Genomic DNA, 26897 nt, shown 5'->3' with positions numbered 1-26897 from the left:
TTAATGCAAACAAGAGAAGCCGAGGGAGCAGCTGTGCCGACTCCAGTCTCCGTGTCCAGTCCATCTTCCCTGCCAGGCCTGGCTCAGGGCACCGGGCTCCTTTGCTTCAGACCTTGACCAGGCTGTATCAACTCCTGCTCGGCAGCTTTATTTTAATTTATTTTCTCTTATTTGTCAGGATTTTTTTGTGTGTGTGCGTGTTGTTTTTTTGTGGTTTTCTTTTTGTCTTTTTAAAAAACAGAAAAGGGGCCACCACAGGGAGGGGAGGGGGAGCAGCGCCTCACTGCCGCTACATTCGGGAGGGCGGGCTGGCCAGTTCATAGAAGAGCAGGTAGGCGTCGCTGCTGCGCACTTGGCTGGAGGACATCGGTGTGACACTGTGGAGAGAGGAAAAGTCCATGGACACCGTGACACCGTCAACTTCTCTGTGGCACACCCAACTTTGGCCTTTCAAGCTTTGGGGTAGGCTGCACTCCTGGGTGTAGTTTGCTGCTTTCTGGACCTGATTTTTTTTTTTCCCAGTCTTGGGCTTGGGCTCAGGGCCTGACCACTGTCCTTGGACTTTCTCAAGGCTGGAGCTCTGCCACTTGAGCCTCAGCACCACTTCCTGCTTTTCTATGTATGTGATACTGAGGAATTGAACCTGGATCTTCATACGTGCTAGGCTAGCACTCTACCACTAGACCAGGCTCCCGGTCCACTCCTGAGCCTTTCTGTGCTCAAGGCTAGCACTCTACCACCACGTGAGCTACAGTGCCACTTCCAGCTTTCTTTTGGAGTATTTTACCAGAAATAAGAATCTCGTGGACTTTCCCTGCCTGGACTGGCTTCAAACTGGCTTCAGTCTTCAGATCTCAGCCTTCCGAGTAGTTAAGATTGCAGGCGTGAGACACCAGTGCCCAGTTTCCCTGACTCTTTTTGTCTTGGACAGATGAGTGGGGTACAGGTGGCCAGACAGCTGGGGGCCCGAGTGGAGCCCTCTCTCACCTGGAGTCATTGAAAGTGTGCCATTCGCCCGTCACTGGACTTCGGCAGTAGGCTGTGTAATGGCCGCCCATGGTGGTTCCGGAGTGATTGGACACAGCGTACAGGTTGTAAACAGCGTGGTCTGTGGAAGGAACACGTGTGGAGCCCTGGAGGTCCTCCTCCTCGGCCCCACACTGCCTCTCCACCTTCTCCCCTCTTCCTCATCGCCACCTCACTCACGCTCGAGTTCTATAACCTCGTTTCTGCCCACTTAGAGTGGACCCGCTCGGGCCTGCTCAACGATACTCACTGGTGTTTTCTGAGGCGAATTCTCTCAAGTCCAGGTCTCTTAGTGGGAAATTCACAAATGTTGTGAGCTTGCTGGTTCGTAGCCTGGATTCTGAGAATCGCTTCAGGTCTGGGCGTGCTGAGTCAAGGACAGTGGAACAGGAACAGACTGGGCAGATCACGTTCTATAGGGGAAACAACTTTTGGGGGGAAACTGAACAGCAAAGAACAGGAGCCAGTCCCCAGTGCACCTCTCATCTAGTCAGTCTCTAGTCATCGGTCACCCCGCCCGGGTCAGCTCCCCGCCCAGGACTGAAGGATACGGAGCACCAGGATCTTTGGGAACCTCTGGATGGAGAACTTCTTGATACATCGTTTTCTGGCTCGGCAGCGGCAACAGGTCTGGAAGACAAGAGAATGGAGCTAGAAAAGTCAGTGGAGCCAGGTGCTGGTGATGCATTCCTGCCTCCCTAGCTACTCAGGAAGCTGAGATCTGAGGAGTTAGGTTCAAAGCCAGCCCAGGCAGGTTACGTCTGTGAGACTCTTAGCTCCACTTAAAAAAGTTAGAAGTAGAGGCCCCAGCTTTGAGTGAAGGAGCTAAAAGGACAACGAGTTCAAGCTCTAGTACCAGCACATCCATAAACAGGTCATTAGGTCAAGCTTGTAACTCCTCAGCTGGACATTCCCCAAAGAGGATCCATGCAAATACGTTCTTGCCATTTCCAGAGAAGGACATACCGGCTTCTCATCACCATCCAGCACATCCTCTTTGGTGAAGAGCCTCATGCAGTCCATTAATGTCACTTCAGGATAGCCTCGCTGTGAAGCAAAGGGTCGGTGAGTACTGGGAGGTGCAGAGGCATAGGAGAGGCGGCTCCAGAGGGGTGGCAGCAGTGGTGCGTACCTTGGCAATGGGCAGTGAGAGGTCCCAGAAGGGATCAAAGACTGTAGAACAGTAGCCACAGTCGGTGCATGTCAGGGAGCTCTTCAGCTGCCCAACAAAGAGATCTGAGAAAAGAAGGCCGGGAGATGCTGACACGGGAGGGCGGGCTCTGGGTCTCCCTTCTCCTGTCCCTGCCAGGTTTACAGGACACAGGGTGATATAGGGTTCCTGGGAGAGGGGTCCTCAGGGCTTTGCAGGCTCTGCTCAAGCAAAATGGTAATAAGTAGTGAACGCAGGCATTCTGTCTGTCCGATGCACTTACCGCCAATCCGGCTGTCTTCCCGCTCTAGGTATTTTCTCCACATCTGCCGCCCTTTTTCGTCATCACTGGGAATCAGAGACAGGAAATCAATTGGGTCAGAGCTAAAACCATGGAGAGTGTAAGGGTCTAGCGTTCTAGATCTGTAATCCTTCGCCCAAATCAGGACTCCCAACCAAGTAGGTAAACCATGTTCACAGCAAGGCACACAGCGCTCTGCCGCACTCACGGGAGGTGATCCAGGTTCTCTGGGTTGGACTTCGGCCTCACGGTGACACGGTTCACCTCATTGTGGAGCCCGTCCAGAAGAAAGCGAAGGAACTCCTGAGCATCCTGCTGACTGAACCCAAAGAAGTAAGCAAGCAAGATCTCTGTACTGAGACCCTGCTCATGCTGTCCTGAACCCTGAAAAGGACGTATGTTCAAGGCCCTTACTTATAGCCAACGAAGCGTGGTGCGTATCTCTGGATCTGGGTCTTAAACTCAGACGGACTCACCACATCGTTGGGGGATGAAGTCCATATGGTCTGAATTAGTTTTGCAAACTCTGTTGGAAGAAGAGATCAGAGAGAGGATGTGGAGGAGAGGTGAGATATTTTCTATATAAACTCTGAAACTAAAGCTGGGTGTGGCGGTGCCCATCTGAAATCACAGCACTCAGAAGGATGAGGCAAGATGATCTCCAGTTCAAGGCCAGCTGGGACTACACATAGCTAGATCCTATCTGAGACTAGAATGACAGCAAACAAGTGGGCAAAGAAAGAAAACCAGGGAAATGTACACACAGAACACAAGCAGGGGTGAGGTATGCGTGGCACACAGACCTCAAACCACCACAATCCCATGACCACTGAAAAAAAGCATGGCAGAGGAGGGAGGGCGAAGCAGGGCCCTGCCTACTCCGGTTCCTCACCTTCCATGAGGGCTGTGTGTGCGTTGCTGGTGTGGCTAAGGTCCCGCATGTAGAGCCTCTGGAGGCAATAATCTCTCAGCTCCCTCGTGTTGCTCAGACACTGCAGAATTGAGTTCATGAAGCACTGCAAGACACCGCTGGATGATCAGTGGATGAGCAGGGCTGCCACGGCCCTATACAGGGAAGCTGGGTCCCGGGCTTGGTGGATCTGGGTTGCGGTAGAAGGTTTGGGATGTGGAGCCTAATGGGAGGCCTTCAGGTCCTGAGAACATGCCCTTGAGGGGCTCCCAGAGCCCCAGCCTCTCCCTTTCTTCTGTCATTCCACCATGCACTTCTACTGTGCTCACCTGCCTCATGGACTTGAAACCTCCAAAGCTGAATCAAGCAAGCTGATTATTTTTAGAAGTTAATGGGAGAGAGGGGTCAAAAAAGGGGGTTAATCTGCCTCATCTATTTGTTACAGGGGTGGAAAGCTGACTAACACTGTGCCCCCCACCGGCTTTCCTTCAGTGAAGACCAAAGGCTGTCTCTTCCAGTTCAGCCACCACAAAGTCCTCTCATGACCCTGTTCACAGCCTCAGGAAGCTCATTTCTTAAGTGGGACACGAGGCCAGTCTCTACCGTGGGCCCAGCTGATGTAATTGGCTATTTACTACAGAGGTGTTCAAAAGGGTGGGAAGTGATGAGAATCCTGGAGAAGGATCCAGGAGAGTAGCATGCTAGGAGTTACAAGGCCAACTTCCTTTGGGCAGTGCTTCCTGTTGGGAATGGGTGAGGCAGAGCCCAGCAATTCTGTGAGGCCCCAGCCAGGAAGGACAGGTCCCAGCTGCCTTAGAGGGTCACAAGTCAGCTGGAGGTGAGAGACTGGTGAGACGATTCCAGTCAGGTATGTACGGGGTGGCCTCAGGAAAGGAGTGGGAAGAACTTACCGTGTTCCCAAGGTTTCGAAGACCAGCCAGACCCTGGGCACTCTTAGAATTCTGTAAGCAAGAATAGGTGGCATGTAAGCATAAGGCAGAGGCTGGCTGTGCTAGGCCCTCTCATGCAACGTTCTGCCATGGAGGAAAAAGAACTGAGAAGTGCTTCGTATTTCAACCCAGCCCCCAATACTCTTCAGGGCTTTGTTTTCTTGTGTTGACCCATCTTTGTTATTCTTCATTCTCTGCTAGGGTATGGACTGGAGATTACAACTAGATACGAGGGATGGTATTATCTGGGTACATACTTGGCTCCAAGCGACAGGAAATTTGAAATCCCAAATCCAGACACTAACTCAAATGACCTATATTTTTAGTACAAATTCAATATATAAAGCAGCTATAATTACAGGCACATCAAGGAAGTTATGAAAAGTTAAACGATAAAATACTCTGATTCAGTTTACATCTTTTGCTGGGAAACACTCAAGCTTGCCCGCTGTTCTGAACTGCCAGAGACAGGTGGAATTCCTTCCAGCTGAACTCAGCTCCAGAGGCTGATTAAAGGCTGGGAGAATCCTCCCCGCCTGGCTCAGGTTTCAACATCCTGACCAGCCACTGGCTGGGAATCCCTACGAGGGCTGATTGCACTAAGCAGAAGGAAGCACCTGGCTGAGGTGCCACTGCTGCTGTGCCTGTTGTGGGGGTTGGAGAGAAAACAGACACTAGATCTGGGTCTCAGTACTGTGCGTCAAGACCTCTTGGCTAATACTGGCCACTCCTAGGAGTCAGAAAACCTTCAGGCGCAAAGGGTTAAACAAACATTCTGGCGGATGAATCTGCCGCTCTGTGTCTCAGGAAGGGGATCTGGGCGCAGGCAACTCTGGAGCAACCGTGGCTGGGGCATGCGTGGGGCCAGCTCCACCCTCACCACAACAGGAGCCTGAAATAACTCAGCTAAAATTACTCATGCCGTGTGCTGACAGCCTCCATAGGCTGTCAGCAGCTCAAAGCCCAGGAGGATTGTCAGCTGGGGGGTGCGGGGGGCGGGGGGAGAGGTAGGAGCAGGCCGAAGGAGGGCTTTTCTCAACTACTGCTTTGCCCATCCCACGAGTAATAGGATCCTTTCCCTGGCCACTTGCCAGGTCCAGCACTAACAGGTAGAGGAAGGAAACCTGCCCAGAGAGAGACCTGGTTTAAACCTGAAAGCCCACTGGCAGCAGGCGGGGCGTCAGTGCCCCGTGGGAGCCTGCTAGAGCTGGCAGTACATGGTTCCCCAACACAACGCTGAGTCTCATCCCACAGACCAAACCCTAATGGGCCCAGTAAAAAAGCCACCATGGAGATAATTCCCTGGGAATTTATCTCTGGTGAACCTGCAAAAGACATCCCCAGAGACCAACAAAAAGGCTGCAGCAATCTCCACGCTGCCCGTTTGGAACCGGCAGTTAGAGCATGCCCACACAGAATGCCCACTTACACCTATTTTTGGCAGCGCTTTATTGGCTCTTACCCCCTGTTCCTCAGCCGACATCTGCCTGAACAGAATGTAGATGTAAAGTATTCCACCACTGGTGACCATGTGCACCAAAGCGGGCCCTCAGCTGAGAGGACGACCCAGTGCCAGTGGGGGAGACGGATTCATCGGTCTGCTCCACTCGGAACCCACAGTGTAAGGGTTGAGAACGCCCCGCTCCCCCAGGTTCTTTCCTGGGGCTAATAGTTTACACCTTCCGTTGATCTAGGGGTGGGGAGAAGGGGAGGCAGAGGCATCATCTCACCTCCTGTCAATTTCAGTGCTGTTTAGGCAGAGAGCTACATTTTTGTCTAAAATTTCTTGAGCTCAAGACCACATGCCCTTTTCTGAGGGCTCTGTGAAGAAACTGGGGGATTACAGAAGTAGGGGGCGTGGGTGGAGGGGCGAGCTAGCCTGCTCAGCGGCACACTCTTCTGCCATGAATAGGAGATCAGGAGCTCCAGGGAGAGTCAGCACTTTCCATTCCAGAGAGGAACAAAATGTCCCAGGAGTGACCTTTCTTACAGGGCAAACAATCCTACCTCCGAGCTGGCAGGGAGCGAGAAAGGCTGGAACTGGAGGAGGTGGGACAGAGGCTGGCACAGCCAATTGCTCACTGGAAAGCAGAAGGAAATGACCCCAGCTGCTGGGCTGTGACTCAGGTGCAAAGAGTTGACTAAGTTTGAACCTGGCACCTCCTTACCCTTGGCCACTGCAAAATGACTGCTGTTTAAGTAGCAAGCATGGCTCTAGAGGGCAGATGCCACCTTTCAAAGAGCGGGTTAAGTGCGGAGGTGGTATCTGGGAACGGGACTGCAAGAGCAAGGCCATCTGAGGTGGCCGTGACTTCACGCTGGAGAACCCCATCCAGGCCTTTTCTGCCCGATTCACCTGCCCCACGAGGGTCAGCCATGTGTTCTGGCTGCAGCCAAGGAGCCTGGTGTAGTCCTGGCACGGGGCAGGGCACGCACTGCCAATGGGAACCGATGCCTGTTACATAAGACCTGTCAAACCCGGGCCCCTTCTCCCTTCCCGGGGGGACAGCGCCCAGCTCTGGCCTCTGCATCACTCTGGGAGTTGCTTCCCGGGAGGACCCCCGCTGCCCTCTTGACGCAGCTGGCGAGGGCAGAGGACGGAAGGGACGCCACCCTCCCTCACCTGTCCGCAAGCAACTCCTCTGCCCTTCACAGGGTCGAAGGGCCCTGGCATGGACCGGAGGGAAGAGACCCCTGCTGAGCCCCGCGAGGGGGAGCCCTTGGGGCCGGCCTTGGAGGGGTGACCCCGGGGTCCGCGTGCTACATGCGCTCCCGCACGCGCCAGGCTGGTCAAGGTTACACTTCCCCGCACCTGTCCCGAGAGGTGCCCGAGTTAGGCGGCCCAGAGCCACCTGGCGCCCGGGACGCGGAGGGAGGGTGAGCGGGGCGCGGGGGCCCGGACACCACGCGGGGCTGGGGGCGGGGGCGGAGCTCGCCTGCGGCCACCTCGGGGGGGGGGGAGCTCCTGCCCGAGACCCCGACGAGGGCCGGGGGAGTCGCCGGGGACGCGGGGCGCGCCAGGGCACCCCGGAGGAGGCAGGCCCAGACCCTCGGCGTGGGGGGGACCCCGGGAAGGAGCCCGCGTACCTTGGCTTTGTTGAGCAGAAGCCCCACGAAGGTGGACAGCAGCAGGGACGGGGAGAGGGGGGAGCGCGGCCGGAGCTCCTTGGCGAGGGCCGGGAAGGGGGCGGCGGGGGGCTCCTCGGGCAGGGTCACGGTGTACGAGGTGCGCATGCTGCGGGGCGGGCAGGGGGCTCGGCCGGCCCCACGCTCAACGCTTGGCCAAAGGGGGCGCAAGGAAGTCCCCGCGCGGTGCCGAAGCCCGGACACCGAAGCCGGCGAGGCTGCCACAGGACACCGTCCACGGCCGTAACCGTTACTGCGGGGCCGATCGCACACTCGTCCGCCTCAACCTCCCCACGGCGCGCGACCAACCGCCCCGGCCCGGCTCTCGCGCTCCGAAGGACTGGCAGCCCCGCGGGCGTCTGGAGCAGCGCGACGTCAGCGCAGGGGCGTGGCCTGGCGCCTGGCCCCGCCCCCGCCCCGCCCCCGGGCGGCCGCACGCGGACCCGAGCGAGGCCGCGGCTGGCCCCCGGCCCCCGGCCCCCCGGCCGCCGGCCGTTCCCCGTCGCCCCAGGCCCAGGCCGAGGCGCGGAGCCCGGGGCCGGCCTCGGCGTCGGATTCTCTCTGGGGTCCGCAGAGCAGGCCTCCTCCAGGCTCAGCGGAGGGGGCGCCCGGCTAGGAGCAGGCAGCTCCCAACTCGTGCGGGGCTGAAGTCCACGATCGCGGGGGACCCCGACCCTCGGGACGCCGCGCATGCTCCGCGCCCGCGCGGGGGTGGACGGAGACCCGGGACGGCTCAGCTCCCCTGCCGCGGCGGCGGGGAGGGCGCGGCGCCCCGGGCCCGGGCCCGCGCCGCCCTCTCCCCCAGCCGGGCGCGCACGGATCTGCGCACGGGGACGGCGGATCGTGGGGGGAGCCGGCCGGCTATTTTTAGCTGGTATTTTTAGCGTTCCGAAATCCTGGTGGAGGCAGCGGCGTGCGCCGTGACTCCTCCTGCTCCTGCCGGCGAGCTCAGCCCCGCACGCACACGCGCACCGCGCGCCCGGCCTCGAGGCCGCCCCGCGCGGGCGGGAGGCGCCCCGGGTCGCGCCCCGGGTCCCGCCCCGGCTCTGCTCCTCGATGGCCCGTGTCCGGTCCTGCTGAGGTGGCTTTGGCAGGGCCCGCACGAGGTTTTCTCCAGGCGAGGCGTTCCCTACCTGGGTCTGGTCTTCAGACTCTGACCCAACCTGAAGCCAGGAAGCTGCGCGCTTCCCCCCACCCCGGGAAGCTTCCTTCTTTGCATGCACACTCCTCCCAGCCCTAGGGCACTCCCCGCTACAGCGCTTATATTTTATTCCATATCTTTCCCTTTATCTTTTATTATTTATTTTTTTTCTTTTTGTGGGTCATGGACCTTGAACTGGGCCTGGGCACTGTCCCTGAGCTCTTCAGCTCAAGGCTACTGCCCAACCCTTGAGCCAAGCCCCACTTCCCGTTTTCTAGAGGTTAATTGGAGAAAAGGAGTTTCAGGTCCTTTTGTGCCCAGGCTGGCTTTGAACCTTGATCCTCAGATCTGAGCCTCCTGAGTAGCTAGGATGACAGGCGTGAGCCACCAAGTCCAGCCTTGTGTGTGTGTGTGTGTGTGTGTGTGTGTGTGTGTGCGTGTGTGTGTCTGTGTTACTGCAGTTTGAACTCAGGGCCTCTTGCTTTCTAGACAGACTACCTATTGAACCACATCCTTAGCCCTTCTGAGCAACACTTCTTCCCCCCTTCTCACTCCCAACATCCAATTTTTGAGACAGGATCTCACTATGTAGTACAGACTGGTCTCTAACAGGACATTCTTTTGTCTAAGCTTCATCACTTTGTTTTGGGTTTTGTTTATATTTTGTGGCAGTGCTGGGGTTTGAACTCAGGGTCTTGCACTTGCTAGGCTGGTGATTTTTCCATTTGTAGATCTACTGGTGATATAGTTCTGTTAGCTTTAGTTTTTTTCACATGGGACCTTGCCTTTCCTGCCCTCCTCCCACTATCATTCTTTTACTTAAAGTCTTCCACACCTAGCTGGGATAATGGGCACATGCCACACCATACGTTGTGTGTGTGTGTATACACTGAAGTTTGAACTCTGCTTACATGCTGGCCTTTAGTTTTTTGTTCAAGGCTAGCACTCTCCCACTTGAGCCACAGCTTCACTTCCCATTTTTGGGTGGTTAATTTGAGATGAGAGTCTCACAGGCTTTACTGCACAGGCTGGATGGAACCTCACATTCCAGCCTCTTGAACAGCTGGGATTATAGGCCTGAGTCTCATACCTCCTTTTTGTCTTGGTATGAGGTCTTGCTAACTTTGTACTCAGGCTTGTTCTCAAACTTGATTCTCCTGGCTTCTGCCTTCTAAGCATTTTTTTTTTGCCAGTTCTGGGCTTGAGCTCAGGGCCTGAGCACTGTCCTTGGACTTTCTCAAGACTAGAGCTCCTTCACTTGAGCCTCAGCACCACTTCTGGCTTTTTTTCTATGTATGTAGTACCAAGGAATCGAACCAGGGTCTTCATGCATGCTAGGCAAGCCCTCTACCACTAGGCAAAACTCCAAGCCCTAAGCATCATTCTTGATTGGAAACAACTAGAGCGTCTTTTGTGCAGTCTGGGAGTAAAGCTGCCAGTCCATAACCACCTTCCACTATCACCATCCTCCATCTCCTCACCTATGCCATCATCTGACCTGCTCTTGTGAGCAGGGTGGTGCATGTCTATAATCCCAGAATTCAGGAGAGTGAGACAGGAGGAGTTCCAGGACCGCTCAGACTACACAGTGAGACCTTGTGTGTGTGTGTGTGTGTGTGTGTGTGTGTGTGTATATATATATATATATATATGCAAACTCAAACTAAACCAGAGCAAATCTACTGCCACTGATTAAGTCCTTATTCAATGCCAGACAATCTCTAAGATATGCATATATATATATATATATATATATATATATATATATATATATATAGAGAGAGAGAGAGAGAGAGAGAGAGAGAGAGAGATAGGAAGTGGTGCTGTGGCTTAAAGTGGTAGAGTGCTAGCCTTGAGTAAAAATGCTCAGGGACAGCTTCCAGACCCATGACCTCATGACCCCCCCCAAAATATTATTTGTATAGAGACGCTGATCTATATAAATATAACATATAGATATATAGATGTAAATATCTCTATAAATACAAGCATATAGATGCACACACATATCCAGTTAGTTGCCATAATGGCATCGTGAACGAGTATCTATTACCTGTACCTTATAGATGATGCTCAGAAGTGAAAATAACCTACCAGAACCACACAACTAATACAAATAGAGAGCTTTGAATCCAGACACAAACCCTAAGAAATTCTGGGATAGCCTTCCTTCTCTGTGTCAATAACCTAATAAAAAGTTGACTCAAAATTGGGGTGTTATGTCTAGTGCCTGGTGGAGCACTTGCCTGTCCTACGTGAGGCCCTGATTTTGATCCCCAGAACAACAAACCAACGAACCAACCTCAGGTTTTTCATAAGGTCTTTCTCATTAACTATTTCTAGACACCTCAAGACTGCATATACTTAGTCTATTGGAGTTGCATTTCAACACAGTCATCTTACTATCTCTACTTGTGTTTTGTAAGTGTCTGTAAAACTTTTGTAAATGGCTGGAGGATGTGTGGCTTGTCTTGGTAGTGCCAACACACCCTAGACTTCTCTAAGACAGGGTTGTGAGTTCTCCCTCTCCCTCTCTCTCTTTGTAGTTGGTCGTGGGGCTTGAACTCAGGGCCTGGTCACTGTTGCTGAACTTTTGTCACTCAAAGCTAGCACTCTACCACTCTGAGCCACAGCTCTACTCCTAGTTTTCTGGTGGTTAATTGGAGAGAAGAGTTTCCTCAGACTTTCCTGCCCAGGCTGGCTTCCAACCACGATCCTCAGATCTCAGCCTCCTGAGTAGTTAGGATTATAGACCACTGATGCCCGCCCTTGTGGCTTCTCTTAATGAGGACCCAGCCAGACTCTGCCTGGAGCTCTGGAAATCTCACTGAGCCGGGTGAGGGCAGGGTGTGAGTCTGGTTTTACATGCTAGGACGGATTGCTGCGGGTGGGGGCAGCATCCCAGAGAGGCCTAGCCACGGTGGCATTTGGTCTATAGCCCTGTGACCCAGAGACCTGACACTGGTAACCCAGAATGTCTTAACACTTTCCTAGCATGCTCTTGCTCCTTCCTGGGGAGTAGGAGGCTGAGGGAGGGGGTCTGGGAGCCAAGAGTGGAATGAGGAAAGCTCTACCATGAGGACTTTGCAAAGTCCAGGGTGTAGAGAAAGGTTCACATAGGGTCCAGTCTTCTCCACAATGTCTGACTGTTGTAGGTCACAGACAAAAGAGAAACATGGCTTTTTTTTTGGGGGGGGGTCAGTACTTGAACTCGAATTTAGGGCAGAGATTCTGTCCCTGAGTTCTTCATTCAATGATGTTGCTATGCCACTTGGGCCACAGTTCTTCTTCCAGTGTAGCTTTCCTCTTTCTTTCTTTCCTTCCCTCATCTCTTCTCTTCTCTTCTCTTTTCTTTTTTTCCAGTTCTGGGGTTTGAACTCAGGACTAAGACACTGTCCGTGAGCTTTTTTTGTTCAAGGCTAGCATTCTTATCACTTGAAACACAGCACCACTTCTGCTTTTCTCTGTTTAAATGGTACTGAAAAATCATGCATGCTAGGCAAGCATTCTACCACTAGGACACACTCCCAGTCCAAGGCTCACTTTCTTTTTTTTGGTGGATCACAGGGCTTGAACTCTGAGCCTGGGTGCTGTCTCTAAGCTCTTCAACTCAAGGCTACTGCTCTACCCCTTGAGCCACAGCTTCATTTCCCATTTTCTAGTGGTTAATTGGAAATAAGAGTCTTATGGACTTTAGTGCCGGGGCTGGCTTTGAACCACCATCCTCAGATCTCTCTTGAGCAGTTAGGATTACAGGCATGAGCCATGGCGCCCGGCATAAGGCTTACTTCTTAAATAGCCAAGTCTGAGTGAGATCCTTCTCTCCCCAAATCCATTTCTTGAAGTGGCTGGGTACAAACAAAGTAGTCTTTGGGATCTGCATCTGGCTCAGCCAGGCTCTGACATTTTCTGTGTCTCAACAATCTGGAGCTCATTCTTAGCCCGAGACTGCCATTTCCCAGAGTTGGGCTCTACCCATGGTCTTCTGAAGCATAAATCAGTTTCTTTTCCTCAAATCCTTTCTGGTACGACATAGACTATATCTTCATTAAAGTCAAGGTAGGCCCCCATGAGGACAGGACCCAAGAATATCCTGCTTCCCCCAGATCTGAGCAGCGGTTTCATCTAGGGTTTGGTGATGTCGCTTGGGCTCAGGCAGATGACTCAAGGTCAGTGGCCTGGCTCTCTGTACGTGTCTCCCATCGTCACAGCAAATGGATAGACTGGTAGCTTGATTGGCCAACAGATAAGGGGGTGCCATGGGGAGGAGGTCAGCTGACCCCACCAGCTGTAGGAAGCCCTGCTTCCTGGTATGACTTGGAGAGCCAAATAACTCCAAACTCCTCCAAGCCCCAGGCAGTCTGCCCTGAACCAGCCAGATTCCAGAAGCCCACACACTTTTTTTTTCCCTGTTGTTTCCATCTCTGTCTGGGGTGCAGGTTTTACGCATGCATTGAGGTAAGAGGGGATGAGGAGCCAGGTGGCAGCTCTAGGCTGTGAAGCTGGTGGTCAGTGGAGCGGCTCCCCCAGGGGCAGGGAACATTTTGCCAGCTTCGGATTAACTTCTCATTGCTAAGCTCCACCCAGCACCAATTAACTCATGGAGTGTTCTGGAGTGGGGGTGGTGGTGGAGAGGAGGGGTAGGGGGAATGGAGGCTGCTAGGCATGCACTGAGAAACACAGCTTGGGTAAGGGCAGTGGCAAAGCCACAGGGCTGGTCACAGCTCACAGAGCGTCTTCACCAGCAGCATTTTGCTAATTATAATCACAAACCCCAATGGCTGCCCATTCTTTCTTAGATCCCGGTCCTGGCTGTGAGCACTCTGTCCCTTAACATCTCCTCCAAGTGACCTTCATGGGTGGCAGCCCTCAGGAAGCTTGACATGCTCAGGGTGGCTGTGTGAGCGGGGAGGAGAGGGAATGGGTGAGGATGGGCCTAGCGGGGGTGGGGGGATGAAGCTGGATCAACAAGACAACAGAGATGCAATCCAGAGTGGCTGAGCCAGAGATGAGAAAGAGAGAGGGACAGGGGAGGGTCAACTTCTCATCTAGGAGCTCTGGGCAGCTCCTGCCATCCTCCACTTGTTCTCTCCAGGGCAGCTTTCAAGTTCAAAGTCCCCCCAAGAGGAAAGTCACGTGACTTGAGTTTATATAATCTCCCTGTCATTGAACAGCTGGAACCCAAAGCTTCAGAAGATGAGTCAGCAGTGCCAGTGACAAACAGGACCCAGGTACTCAAGTTCTCTTGCTTCTAGAAACAGGTCCCCAAGCTGAGGGCAAGGGTGTGAGAGAGGCAGCGTGTGGGAGAATGGCCTGTGAGAGGAGCAGGTGTCTGTCCAGTCTGCTGACAGTGTCTGGGAGGGACGTAGGCCAAGCCCTGGCTCTTGGTAGGGAGAGGAGGGGAAGGCCTGGGCGGGGCAAACGTGGTACTCAGGCCAGCAGGCAGAAAGCCAGGGCTGGCTAGGGAGCAGCTGGAGGGGTGGAGCAGAGAAGGATTAGGAAGGATTGTAGGGGTTAAGGCAGAGCCCTGGCAGGGCTCAGTGGGAACAGCTTGTCCTTCTATAGGCCCCGGGTACAGGGTACAGGAGAGGTGGGGTGGATGGGAAGATGGGTGGTTGGTACTCTGGTTTCTGGCTGTCTACAGGGCCAAACCACCTGGGCTGGCTTGGAATGCCCACAGTGGGGGGGGGGGCGCAGTGAAAGCTTTCCCCCTCCATCTCTGTCCCTCCTGGCTCACCTCCTGCATTTTCAGAGGACAGTGGGGTCTCAAGGTACACCCTCACAATCTTAGTGCCATGTTGTACCTGCCCACCGACTGGCTTTGTACTGGTGTGAAGGAAGGGTATTCTGAACTCATGTTCCCCACCATCCCCCCCCCCAAAATTAGTTCTTGTCTTGTGCTGACTGTGGTCTGGTGGAACGTTTCTGCCCCTGGTCAGGGCCTGTATCTTTCTTTATGAAGGTCAATTCCAAGACGGTCGCCCTGAGAGCCCTGGGCTACAGGACACACATTCTCCTGCTCCTCCCACAGGTCAGGTATTTATTCTTGCTTTGGACCCAGGACCTCACACGGTGCTGGACGAGCAAGTGTTCTGTCCCTGAGCCGCATCCCTAGCTTTTCCCTCCAATGTAGAAACAAACTTTTCTGCAGTTTTACTGGTTTACAGTTCTTCCACATTCACTGTTTGCTTTGGCTCTAATGGCATTCCATGAGGCAGGCAGGGCAGGTGTGACCATGCCCTTTTATAGATGAGGAAACAAAGTTCAGCTGACAGGTGTCCAAGGTGAACGAAGCAAACTGTCTCTCCCAGAGGTCCAGGCAGCCTGCCGCAGCCTCAGGTGACCTGGGCCTTCCCTACCACTGCAGGCACTTATGAACACCCATGGCGGCCTCCTACTGTATTTATTTAAGAGCACATTTCCCCGAGTGAACTGTGACAGCACAAGGGCATGGATCGTGACTTTACATCTCCTGTGGTACCGCAAGGGCACAGGTAGCAGTCCTCCACTGAGTACTGACACTGGTCAGGCTCTTTCTCAACCATCTCTGAAGCTGGAACTGTGAGCATCTTCAATGTACAGAAGAGGAAACAGCTTCAGAAGTTAATGCCTCAAGAAAGTGAGTGAACGAGAAGTCACGCCCTCAAATGGAGATCTCAAAGGAAACTGGGCTTGGTATAAAAAAAGAAGGGATAGGGGCCGGGAGTTTGGCCTAGTGGTTAAAGTGCTTGCCTAGCATGCATGAAGACCCGGGTTCGATTCCTCGGTACCACATACATAGAAAAAAAAACCAGAAGTAGTGCTGAGGCTCAAGTGAGAAAGTCCAAGGACAGTGCTCAGGCCTTGAGCTCAAGCCCAGGACTGGCAAAAAAAAAAAAAAAAAAAAAAGGAGGGATAGGGCCGGGAGTTTGGCCTAGTGGTTAAAGTGCTTGCCTAGCATGCACGAAGACCCGGGTTCAATTCCTTGGTACCACATACATAGAAAAAAGCCGGAAGTGGTGCTGAGGCTCAAGGGGTAGAGCTCTAGCCTTGAGAAAGTCCAAGGACAGTGCTCAGGCCCTGAGCATAAGGCCAGGACTGGCAAAAAAAAAAAAAAAAAAAAAGAAGGGATAGGTAGAGCTGGGCAGTGGTGGCTCATACCTGTAATCCTCGCTATTTAGAAAGCAGGGATTTGAGGATTGTGGTTCAAAGCCAGCCTGGGCAGAAAAGTCCTGTGAGGTTCTCATCTCCAATTAACCACTCAAACCCTGGGAGTGGTGCTATGCCTCAAAGTCATCGAGTGCTAGCCTCGTGCAAAATTGCTCAAGGACAATACCCTGGCCCTAAATTCAAGCCCCATTACTGACATGGTTTATTCTCCATAGTCAGCTTCTAGAAGGGAGCACAGAAGCAGAGAAGTCAAGAAAAGGTCTTAGGCCACTGCCCTAGGATGCTCAGGATGGAAGGCTAGCTCAGCTGCAGGGTTCTGAAGACAACTGGACAATCTCCCCTGCTTCTGGGCAGAAGGGAAGGGTGTTGGCATGGCTGAATTTGCAAATATGTCACTCTTCTGAGGCCTTCTAAGTTTACCTCTCCTGGGCTCTGGGGTGGAGGTGGGCTGGGTGTCCCCTGGAGAAGAGGTGGAGGGCAGAAGACCCCGGGAAGGTTTGGGGTAGCCCTTAGCTCTTTTTTTTTTTTTTTTTGCTCAAAGCTGTTACTCTACCATTTGAGCCACAGCTCCACTTCTTGGGAGCTGCTTTTGACCACCCGCTGGATAAACAACACCCAGTGTGTCCAAGTGACTCCTGTTCCACTCAAGCACAGCACAGGTGCCTGGGCACAGCCTTCTCTCCTGGGCCAGCTGTGTGGATGCCTTCTCCCCACTTTCTTCCACAAGCTCACCCGTCTAGTCAGCTAGCTATGTCTCCCCTGGTCTGAATGTATCTCCCACAGCGCTGTGCCTCCCAGACTCCCCAAGGAATGTTAGCAAAGCTGTCCTCTCGAGCTCTCAGTTACAGTATATGCACTGTACAGCCGGCAGTCCAGTACCCTGCCCAAGTCCACAGCCCCTTCCCCCATTTGTCCCGACAGGCCCTTTTGAGTGAAATTTCTTGCTATAGCCCAGGTCCTCTTGTTCACAGAAGGTCTGTGTTCTACAGTGTGTGGGGAACTGTAAGAAAATAGAGAACACTAGCACCCACATGTTTGAACGTCCATCTGTCCATGTACCTATCCATCCACCAGACCATCCATCCATGCAATCAGCAGGTCAGCTGAGCTGGGCGCTGCCAGGGCACGTGGTGAGGGATCTAGAAATAAAATCTTTCTCAACCTCTGGGAGCTCGCCACCTAATGGGCACATGAATAACTACAGAAAAGGCAGAAGGTATTGTGTGCTAGTAGCTAGCCTGTCATCCTAGCTACTCGGGAGGCTGAGATCTGAGGATCGCAGTTCAAAGCCAGCCCGGGCATGAAAAGTCCATGAGACCCTTATCTCCAATTAACCACTAGAAAACTGGAAGTGGAGCTGTGGCTCAAGTGATAGAGTGCTAGCCTTGAGTTGAAGAGCTCAGGGACAGTACCCAAGCCCAGAGTTCAAGATCCACGACCGACCCCCCCCCCCAAAAAATGTCTGGGGCCTGCAGAAACCCTGGCATACTGGGTGGCAAAGGAAGAGTAACAGTGTATATGGGGGTAGCCAAGCATTCCACAGAGCCTTTGCGCCCCCAAATGCACAGGTCCTGGGGAAGCAGGAGACACCCCTCCCCTTGGCACTGAGTCACAAGGGTAGCGGCCATGCACAGCCCTGCCCCAGCCTGACTCTTCTACATGGACAGCTGTCCCTGGGGCCCATCACCACCTTCCCAAGGGTAAACTCACCATGGTGTCTCGCCCTGGAGAGCTGGAGCGGCTGGGCCCAGGCGTCTGGGTCTTGCCCTTTTCCCACAGTGTATAGCGGCCGCTGGGTCGGTAGGTGGGGCTGAGGACTTGAGGGGCTCGAGAGGGAGAGGCCTGCATGAGCACCTGTGGTGAGCTGCTCTTGTGACTGTAGTTCTCCAAGTAATCCGTCAGGTACTCCGAGCGGCTGGCCGCCTGGTACAGCCCCTGCAGGGCACAGAGTTCCTTGCGCGTGCGGGCTAGCATGGGGCTGCGGCCCAGGTTCGCAGCGTCTATCCTGTAGCCATCAGAAGTCCGGTAGCTGTCTGAGGTCCGAAGGCTGGAGAAATCCCGGGCCAGGTCGGATTGGCTGTTGGATTTCTTCTGGGTCAGAGTCACTCCTGGGTCACGGGCATTCATGGGCAGGTAACTAAGGGAGTTGCTGGTCACTCCATAAGGAAATCCGCTGCCCCCACTGAGTCCACTGCCTGAAGGCCGCTCAGAGCCCCGGGTCTGGCTGTCCGCCCGCTTACCACTACCAATGATGTCAGGTCTTGGCAAGGGGCGGCCTCGATCATAGTCCAGGATGGAGGAGGGGCCGTAGGTGCGTGGCCGGGGCAGGAAGCTGTTGGGGGTACCCTGCTTGAAACCAAGTTTCTCCTTCTCCAGGAAGGAGGTGGCCAGGTTGGCCCCATAGGAGGAGGGGGAGTAGGTACCATAGCCCGATTTGGCAAAAGGGGCATCTGTGTAGCGAGTTGATTCTGTGTAGCGCTTCAGGGTGGAGGAGAGCTGGGACATCCTTCCGGGCGGCACTCAGTGGGAACTGGGAGCCTCATGGGCTGAAAGACAAGAAGAGCAGTTGTCAAAGGGCCCTGCTGGGTGGGGTGGTCCCCACTGGGCGAGTGAAGGCTTCGGCAGCGACTGTCCAGCCTGTGTCTTCATGAGGTCGCCAGGAAATGCATGGATGACCGCAGATATGCACTAGGTTTCTCTGCATCTTGTGACCACAGAAGCAGCGTGTCCTGGGTACAAGTCTTCCTCTCAAAGGGCTACATTGACAAATACCACCCCATACCCTTCTCAGCCCCACACTGTCTTTCGGCAAACTGTCCCCTGGTTCCTCTCTTTAGCTTCTGCAAAAACTCTGAAGTTGGAGTTCCACTGTCCTCATCCTTTGGCCTGAGGGTGCTGGATATTTCATACGCAATTAGGCTTCCTGCCTTGATTTATAGCAAAACACGTGTGTGTGTGTGTGTGTGTGTGTGTAGTTTTGGTAATAATGGTATTTGAACTCAGCCTCATCTTTGCCAGGCAGGTGCTATACCACTTGAGACCTCCTCCACCTTCCCGCCCTCTGACTTGTGTGAAGAGCAGGAGTCTATGACATTACTGTCTCCTGGGCTGTGCTAAAGATCACGGAGTCAGATCCCTCATGAAGAAAAGAAGGCTCTTGAGAGGAAGTGATGAGTGGTTGGGCTGGGGAGGTAATGAAATGGGGCTGGGCCTGTCTCGAGACTCCATCCCTGGACACCCTACTCAGTGGGGGATAGTAGCATGTTAGAACTTGTCCTCCTTAGTGCACTTAGCCTTCGGTTTTAAGTGGTGTTAGGGCGGGTGGCGCCCCAGGAGGGGTCCCCTCCCAATGAGATGTCTCACTACCTCCTGGTGATAGTTAGCTTGTGCAAAGCACGCCCCCTAGAGGCCAAAGTCCTGCACTGAAGTTGGCACTGCCAGTCCTCCCCTCAAGTCCTTTGTGGCTGGGGAGGATCTGGCGAAGGAATGCAGAAATCACGGAATATGGAGCTTGGGGGAGGGGGCCCGAAGGATCATGTATTTAAGCCCTCTGTTGCACGGATGGGAAAAATGACTCAGGTTTGTCCAAGGTTGCACGCAAGCAGAGTCAAGACTAGAATCCAAGTTTTTCGGAGTCTGGCCCGGTGATCTTCCCAATAAACCTTGATTTGCCATCTGAGTTAGGCTGAATGGGGGACCCTCAGAGTCCCTCCCGCACGCTAGCATTCTGGCTTTATCTCCAGTGGAGCGGGAGAGAGGAGTGAGTAGGATCCAGCTCCTTTCCTGGAGTCCCGGGGGCTCCCTCCAGTGTGTGGGGAGCTAGACCCTCTAGAACACATGACTTTCCCCATGAGAGACTAGCTGGACAATTTTGCATTAGCTATTTCACTTCTCTGAGCTCCAACTTCCTTCCCTGTAAACGAGTTAAATAATTACCATCCTGATTCCCATCTCCCACAGTTGTTGTGAGGAATAAATGACACAATAACACGTGAAAGCATTTAACAATGACTGGTTATTATCTCCTCCACCTGCAGGCAGGCAGCCTGGCTCCTCCCTTTGCAGTCTATAATAATGGCAGGGTTGGCTACCTCCTGGCCAGGCCAGCGTGACCTCAGCCCAGGCGCCACGCTTCCCTAGCTGCCCCCAGTGAGATAAGCCAGGGGTGGGCAGACACTAGCTGTCCTGCAGACACTGGTTGGGACAGCCTACCCTAGGCCAACAGCCTAGCTCATGGGACGGACGGGAGTTGGTGCCAGGCGAAGTGCCTGGCAGGAGGCTAGAGAAACCCAAGCCACATAAGGCTTGGGATAGATAGGTGCAGGAGTGGAAAATGAACAGGTGGCAACTTCCACATAGGCTCTAGAAAGACATTCCTTAACGCTGTCAGAGACCATCAACTAGTTTCAGTGCAGGCAGGCATCGGAGAGGCTGGTCTATCTTCTAGTCTGCCTCCTTGCCTGGCCCAGGGTACACTCTATCCTTGTGGATTGACTGTTCCCACCTCCGGCACAACTTTTTCCCTGTTCTAGGAAGAGGTAACTGGGTGACCATGTCGTGCCCAGGGCTCGAGGCAAAATTACACAAGAGAAGAGCGACTGAAGCTCAGGGGTGGGGGCAGGGGACCAGTCCTGCTCTATTTCACTTTGGAGAATTCCATCAATAATGCAAAGTCAAAGAGACTAGGAGTGTCAGGAGCTGGGCCCTGGGACAACTGACAGCCAATCAGATACAGGGCCACCCCCTGGGTATGAGCTCAGGGCTCCTCCCCCTGGCCTCCTCCCCTCCTCCACTCTGGGGAATTGGTATTCTGGTGGCAGTTACCCAAGCCCATGACCTCTCTTGGCCCAGCAGGGGAGGTCAGGGGCCAAACAAGTGCAGTGAATATGGACAAACAACCCTGGGAGGGATGGGGGCTAGACATGGAACCCCATCTTTTGGCTTCCAGAATCACCAGAGGACGCCCCAATCCTGCCCCTTCATTTGCTCTAATCTGGCAGGCAACTGCAAGCCACCCCCCCTCCCCCAGCCCGGGGAGCTGCTGCTCTGCTCAGCTCCAAACAGTTCCCAGGTTCGGGGAGAGGGGCTCTGCTGGGGCTAGGCCTTGCCTACATCTCTCCCCTCCAGCAAACCCTGGTTGTGGGGGAGTAAAGTTCCAGCACCTTCCAAGTGGCCCCCCTTGTTGTTACCTGGCTGTCCCCAGAGGTCGCAGAGTGCACGGTAGGCAGGAGTTCAGGCTGGGGGCCCTGCTGCCAACACAGGGACAGGCTCACATGGCTGCGAGTCTCCCTGTTGCCACAGGAACGGCCTGGACTGAATGGCTCTTTCATGGGGCAGTGGGAGGCCAGCCGATTGGCTGGGATGCCCCCCGTCCCCCTCCCTGCCCAGTGTGGGGCCCTTGCTGCCCAGTTCCTTTCACTGTTTACCAGAGCTGGCAAGTTCAGGCATGTGGCTCCAGGAGGCACCTCCCAGGTACCCGCCACCTCAGACAGCGGAGGGCAGTCCCTGCCCCTGCTCTTCCTTCATGCCATCTTTGTACCGGTGCCCGCTCCTCCCTTCTCTGTGATTCCCCATCACTCTACTTAGGTCCCCTTCCTGGGAGGAAGCCAGCATTCCTCCACACAGAGGCGCTCGGCTTCCTGTCGGAACACCTGAGACAAGCTGCCATCACCTGGCCAGCAGGTGCTGTACAGACTTCAGGCGGTCGCTGATCCCATCTCAGCAGGCGGGCATGGAGGTTCAGGGGCCCTCAGCAGGTATCCCCGCCCTTTGGGCACTCATGGGCTCTGTGTCCTGGAAGGCCTAAGCCTGTAGGAGCTGGAAGTCTTTTAGATAATGTAGTGCCTTAAACTTATGGACATCACAATAAAAGATGAAATTGGTTTTTAATAAAAAAACAGGCACCTACAATTTGAAAAATCAATGTACAAGAAACAAATAGAGACTGGGCCTGGCGGCTCACACCTATAAGCTTAGAACATCAGGAGGTAGAGATCTGAGCATCAACTTTTGAAGCCAGCTCAGGTAGGAAAGTCTGTAAGACTCCTATTTACAATTAACACCACCTACCAAAAAAAAAAAAGGCCAGAAGTGGAGCTTTGCCTCAAGTGGTAAAGTGCCAGTCTTGGAGGGTGGGGGGAGAAAAAAGTTGAGGGATAATGTCTAGGTCCTGAGTTCCAGTCTTAGTACCAGCCCAGAAACAAAACCAAACCCAACAAAACAACAAAACAAACCCCAAATCTTAGATATTATGGATGAGGGGTTTTGACATAGCATCTTGCTATGTAGACCAGGCTGGCCTTAAAAAGTTAATCCTTCTGCCTTAGCCTTCCAAGAGTTAGGATTATAGGCATGAACAACGATACACAATGAAACTTTTAAAGCAAGTTTAAAAAACATTCAGAGTTCATATTTCTGATGGTATTAAAGGCTGGTGACATTAGGATTGGTGGGATGGCTCAAGTAGTAGAACACGACAACTACCTCCAGCATCACACACACACACACACGCACGCACGCACGCACGCACACACACACACACGCACACACACGCGCGCACGCACACATGCACACACACACAATGCTGATCTTAAAAGTGCACGAAATCTGGGTGCTGGTAGCTCATGCCTGTAATTCTAACTACTCAGAGGGCTGAGATCCCAGGATCGAGGCCCAAAGCCAACCCAGGCAGGAAAATCTGTGAGAGTCATCTTCAATTAACCACCAGAAAACCAGAAGTGGAGCTGTGGCTCAAAGTGATAGAGTGCTAGCCTTGCATACCTAGGCCCTGCGTTCAAAACCCATGACGGATGACACCAAAAAGTCCGTTAAGACTTGGGATACAGTATGTCAACTCCTTAAGTTTCCTAGTAGTTCTGACTCTCAGCCATGGCTGCCCTTACAATGCCCACTGGCACACAAGAAAAAGCGTTCTCGGGAGTGACGCAGACCTCCCGAGGAGCAGTGACAGAGCTGGGCTGGGACCTGAGCACTGTTCATTAAAGTCACTGAAGTCAAGCCTCTCACTCCACACTTTCTTAGGCCCCTCCGGGCCAGGGACCTGTAGGATGGGCGGGGGTGGGGAGGGGACAGGGATAATGGGATGGTGAGAGCTGGGGGATGCCCAAATTCCTGCAGGATTGGCCCTCTGGATTTTCCATTGCACATGGACGAGAGCGAAGCCAGGTGCAACCCGAGCTCACAACCAGGCAGATCAGCCTCAAGATGCTTCGGGAGGCCTGTGGCATAGGCTGTGCCAAGCTCCTGTGGCCCCTGCCACTGGCCTCCAACTCTACTCAGCCTCCTCCCCTGCTTAGATCAGCCCACTCCCCAAGGTTTAGCACGAGGTGAGTCAGGGGCCAAGATGAGCCCTGTCCCCTGGGGGGCAGTCTAGCTCCTTGCGTCAGCCACTGTCATCAACCACTGTCATTTCCTGTGGCTCACGTGAAGGGCTCCCTGACCTGCCCAGCCAGGGGAGGGACTTGCTCCCCAAGAATCCCAGGCACTCCCGGCCCTGGGGGTGGGGGATGGGGATGGCCTATATCCCAGCAGCCTTCCTGCTCAGTCCTGCCCACACCTGCTCAGCTTTCTGTGGCTGGCCACTGCCTGGACACAGGGCCGAGTGCTGGCTTTGGGCAGACCAGTCCCTGTGAAGTCCCTTCCCTCCCCCAGGTGTGCTGGGCAGGCGAGTGGGGAGTCAGTCTCAGGGCGTGCTTGGGAGCCTCCACAGGGGTGACCTCAGAGCTTCCCAAAGCTGCTTGCTAACAGCATGAGAATGTGCTAACCCGAGGGGCCCTGTCTCCCTGTACCTCCACTCTGACCCTGCCTTCAAACTGCTCTGGCTACACCACTGGGCACAAACATCCAACACTGGCAGGCATAAGGAATGGAGGCTGAGGGCAAGGTGGGGGCGGGGCACCTGTAGACTTCCCTCTGGCTCCTGGAGCCCCCTCCCTTCTGACTTGTCACCAGTAGTTTTCCCTAAGAGGGGCTAACCCCCAATGGCCCAATAGTACAGGATCGGCTTGCATGCCTTGTTAGGGGTCATTAGAAGGAATGTGTGTCCATCTCTGTCTCTCTCTTTCCTAGTAGGTACCAGTGGGCCTGTGGGGGCGGCGGGGGGAGGGAGCTGGGGAGGGTAAGGGGAAGGTAAGATACAGAGAATGGAGAGGGAGGCAGGCATACTGACTGGTGGAGAAGTGGGTGGGCCCGTTCTAGGGCATTCCTTGGCTTGGGGTTGGGAGAGGGTGGGCATCTCTCCAGGTCTAAGAGAAAGGCAAGAGAAATGGGCCTCCAGACAATACTTGTACCCATTGAGTCTCCTTTCCAGCCACTCTACCAGGCACTTTCCTGGGGACAGTCCTGTCTCCCTCTCTCTCTCCTTTGAGGCTTTCCTCTGCCTCCACCTGTGTGGGAGCTTCAGACAAGTCCACCGCATTCCGCCCTCCACACCCCCCTCCATACTTGCTCCTGGTGTGTCTACTCCACAGCCACGCTGTGAAGTTCAGAGACCAAGGGGCAGCTACTAACCTGTATCCGGGGCAGCGGAGGGGCCTGGGGGCTTCTTCCCCAGCAGAGCAGGGACAGCAGTGAGTGGAGAGCCCAGAAACTAACTAGGCCTGGGTAATCCGGAGCTCAGGTTACTGCCTGATATATATAGTATCTTATCTGACCTCTCAGAGACGGCCACTCACTTGCATTCCGAGCTCTGGGAGAATTAAAGGGGCAGCGGCATGCCCACTCTCGGCTGGCTGGTGTCTGCCAAGGAGATCTACCAGGGCTCTTGGGAACTAACATTTTGAAGCAGAACAGAAGAGAATGCAAGTGGAAACAAGGCTGAAAGAGGGCAGAGGGCTGGCATGGAACTTCAGGGCAGAATACAGAGAAGGCGGATTCTCTAGAGTTGGCAGAGTAAATAGTCCAGCTCTTGGCATTTCATGATACAGCAGACCTAGCTTCAGTGCTCACAGATTGTTGGGACCAACTCACTCCTTTCTTTTCTTTTTTTCTTTTGCCAGTCCTGGTACTGGAACTCTGGCCCTGGGCACTATCCATGAGCTCTTTTGCTCAAGGCTGGCACTCTACCACTTGAGCCACAGTGCTACTTCCAGCTTTTTCTGTGATCAATTGGATGAGTCTCATGGGCTTTCCTACCCAAGCTGGCTTTGAACCACTATCCTCAGATCTCAGCCTCCTGAGGAGCTAGGATGACAGGTGTGAGCCACCGTCATCTTGCTTACTACTTGATGGACTGAATTTAGACCTAGGCCTGGGTTCTGGCTTTTTTCCTGTTAGATCTCAGGCAGTAAGCAAGTCATCTAAGTGGTCTGAACCTTAGTTATTTAAGCTGTCAAACAGGGAAGTAAAAATATAACTATAATAATAATATAACACTGATATAATAATACTGTATAGTTGTGAGGATGAAATAAAATATACAAGAAGTATTCAACCAACGGCAATCCTACTTAATACTTACTCTAATTAAAAGTGTATTAGTAGTATCAGGCCACCCTTTTAGAGAAAAAGGGCTTCAGGCTTCCCCCTCAAGGAGTATCCTGTTCGTATGCCACCCAGCACCCCTGTGAACTTCTCATGTCCCCAAAAGGAGAAGAGCAGCTGTGGTTTGTCATCTTCTTCTATACCTGCTGCACTAAGGCAAGACAGGCTAAGTCCCTTTGTGCTACTTTTCCCCTTTGCCTAGGAAAAAATATGGTAAAAGTAGCTTCCCCCAGGATGCCAGGAGGATGCCTGGCTCCTCTGAGGGTGGTTTCACTCTACCTGTTGGCAGACTCAGGACTCCCCAGGTGGCAGAACTGGGCTTGGCTGGGTCACTAGAGGAAGGAGCAGGGTTCGTGGCCTCTCTAGCCCCGGTGCACCTGTCTGCTCCTGGGACGATTCTCCTGTGTCTCGATGGCTCTGTGTCCCGAGGACTGGGAGGATCCAGGCTGGTGCCTCCGCCCTGTCTCAGCTCAGGCCACTGACTCAGCCTGGACCTGGTGATGCGCTTCAGCGGACGCCCTCATTCCAGTCCCCATTCCTGTCTGGCATGCACTTAAGCATCAAAAGAGTCGGGGATGCCCCAACTCTGGTCCACCCACTAGCTGTCCTTTCCTTCTGCTTTAAAGTGGATGGGCGGGGGTGCTGGTGGCGCTCATGCCCGTGCCTGGGGAGCGCACAGCCTCTTCCTCATCCTCAACTCGGCCCCCTTCTGAAAGGCCTCGGGGTCAGGGAAGAGCCAGGATGGGCCAGCCAGGCTTTCCCATGGCAAGTGGCTGGCCTGAGCACAATACCTCCTTTGGCCACGGGACTGAATTTCAAAGTTGCCTCTTTCTGGTTCGGGATTGGTGGAAAATCTCTCCTTCCGCTGAACTGCTGTCTTCTCCGTAAGCCCCCTTCCCCCTTCGGCAAACTAGCCAGGCAGCGCCCCTCCTCCTCCCCCACCCCGGACCTCCCGGGGCAGCGGCGAGGTGAGCGCGGGCACCCGCGGGCAGGGGCTGTCAGGGTCCAGGCGTGGCTCCCGGCCGCGGAGCGCCCAGGGCGCAGCGTCTCCCGGAACACGGCGATCCGCGCACAGATGGCTCTCCCTGGCACCCGGGCTGGCAGCTGGCGGCCCCCCTCGCACCCTGGCACCCACAGCTGGGGCTCCCCCGCACAGCTGGCCCTCGCCCTCTATTTCTGGTGCCCATCCTGCCCAGACCGTGGCTGACACTTCACTTTGTGAGCCGGCACCGACCCCCGCGTGCACCCCCCCCCCCGGGCCCCAGATCTCCGACAGGTGGTGGCGCCGTACCTGCCTCTTCTCGGAGGATGGACGAGTCGAACCGGGCACAAGCATGGAGCTGCGGGTGAGTCCTGGCTGGTCCTGGCGCGGCGCAGCGAGCAGCAGCTGACGCAGAGGGCTCCCGGGCCTCGCTCCGCTCCTGCCCGCCTCTCCCCCGCCTCCGCCGGGGGCCCAGAAAGGACCTTCCCGGGAAATCGGCGCCACCCAGCGGGCAGCCGCCTCATTGCGCCCGGACCCGCGAAACCACGCCCCACGTCTCGCATCACTGACACGCGTCGCGGCTATTGGCTTGTTCCGATTGTGACGTCGCCAGAGCCCCGTCCCACCAGGGTTTCCCAGGCAACCGACGTACACAGAGAAC

At 54.4% G+C, this 26897-nt stretch overlaps 1 protein-coding gene across 4 annotated transcripts; it reads right to left on the bottom strand.

The window, feature by feature from the left end:
• Positions 1-26757, bottom strand: Usp2 (ubiquitin specific peptidase 2). 4 transcript variants are annotated; one of them, XM_090319336.1, is made up of 13 exons: positions 26546-26757; positions 17464-18299; positions 4299-4349; positions 3370-3493; positions 2892-3003; positions 2686-2796; positions 2460-2524; positions 2159-2262; positions 1993-2073; positions 1578-1656; positions 1277-1384; positions 988-1108; positions 1-377 (listed from the first exon to the last, which is right to left on the bottom strand). In XM_090319336.1, the coding sequence occupies exons 2-13, from the start codon at positions 18256-18258 to the stop codon at positions 290-292; spliced, it is 1839 nt and encodes a 612-aa protein (XP_090175462.1). In that variant the 5' UTR covers positions 18259-18299; positions 26546-26757; the 3' UTR covers positions 1-289. The 4 variants fall into 4 exon arrangements, with proteins under 4 accessions (XP_090175462.1, XP_090175463.1, XP_090175464.1 ...); XM_090319337.1 differs by having other exon boundaries at positions 26550-26757; XM_090319338.1 differs by lacking the exons at positions 17464-18299; positions 26546-26757 and adding an exon at positions 7425-7777.
• Positions 26758-26897: the final 140 nt, after the last annotated feature.

This window comes from Megascapheus bottae, chromosome 27, assembly GCF_031878675.1.
Source record: "Megascapheus bottae isolate mThoBot1 chromosome 27, mThoBot2.hap1, whole genome shotgun sequence".
NCBI lineage: Eukaryota > Metazoa > Chordata > Mammalia > Rodentia > Geomyidae > Megascapheus > Megascapheus bottae.
The sequence above is the reverse complement of the archived record's forward strand: the minus strand, read 5'-3'. Positions and strand labels throughout refer to the sequence as shown.

Coding starts and splice junctions, on each gene's coding strand:
- Usp2 (XM_090319336.1), bottom strand. CDS start 18,258: ATGTCCCAGCTCTCCTCCACCCTGAAGCGCTACACAGAATCAACTCGC. Junction 3,494..4,298: donor TTCGAAACCTTGGGAACACG/GTAAGTTCTTCC, acceptor GGTGTCTTGCAG/TGCTTCATGAACTCAATTCT. Junction 2,525..2,685: donor GAGAACCTGGATCACCTCCC/GTGAGTGCGGCA, acceptor TCTGATTCCCAG/TGATGACGAAAAAGGGCGGC.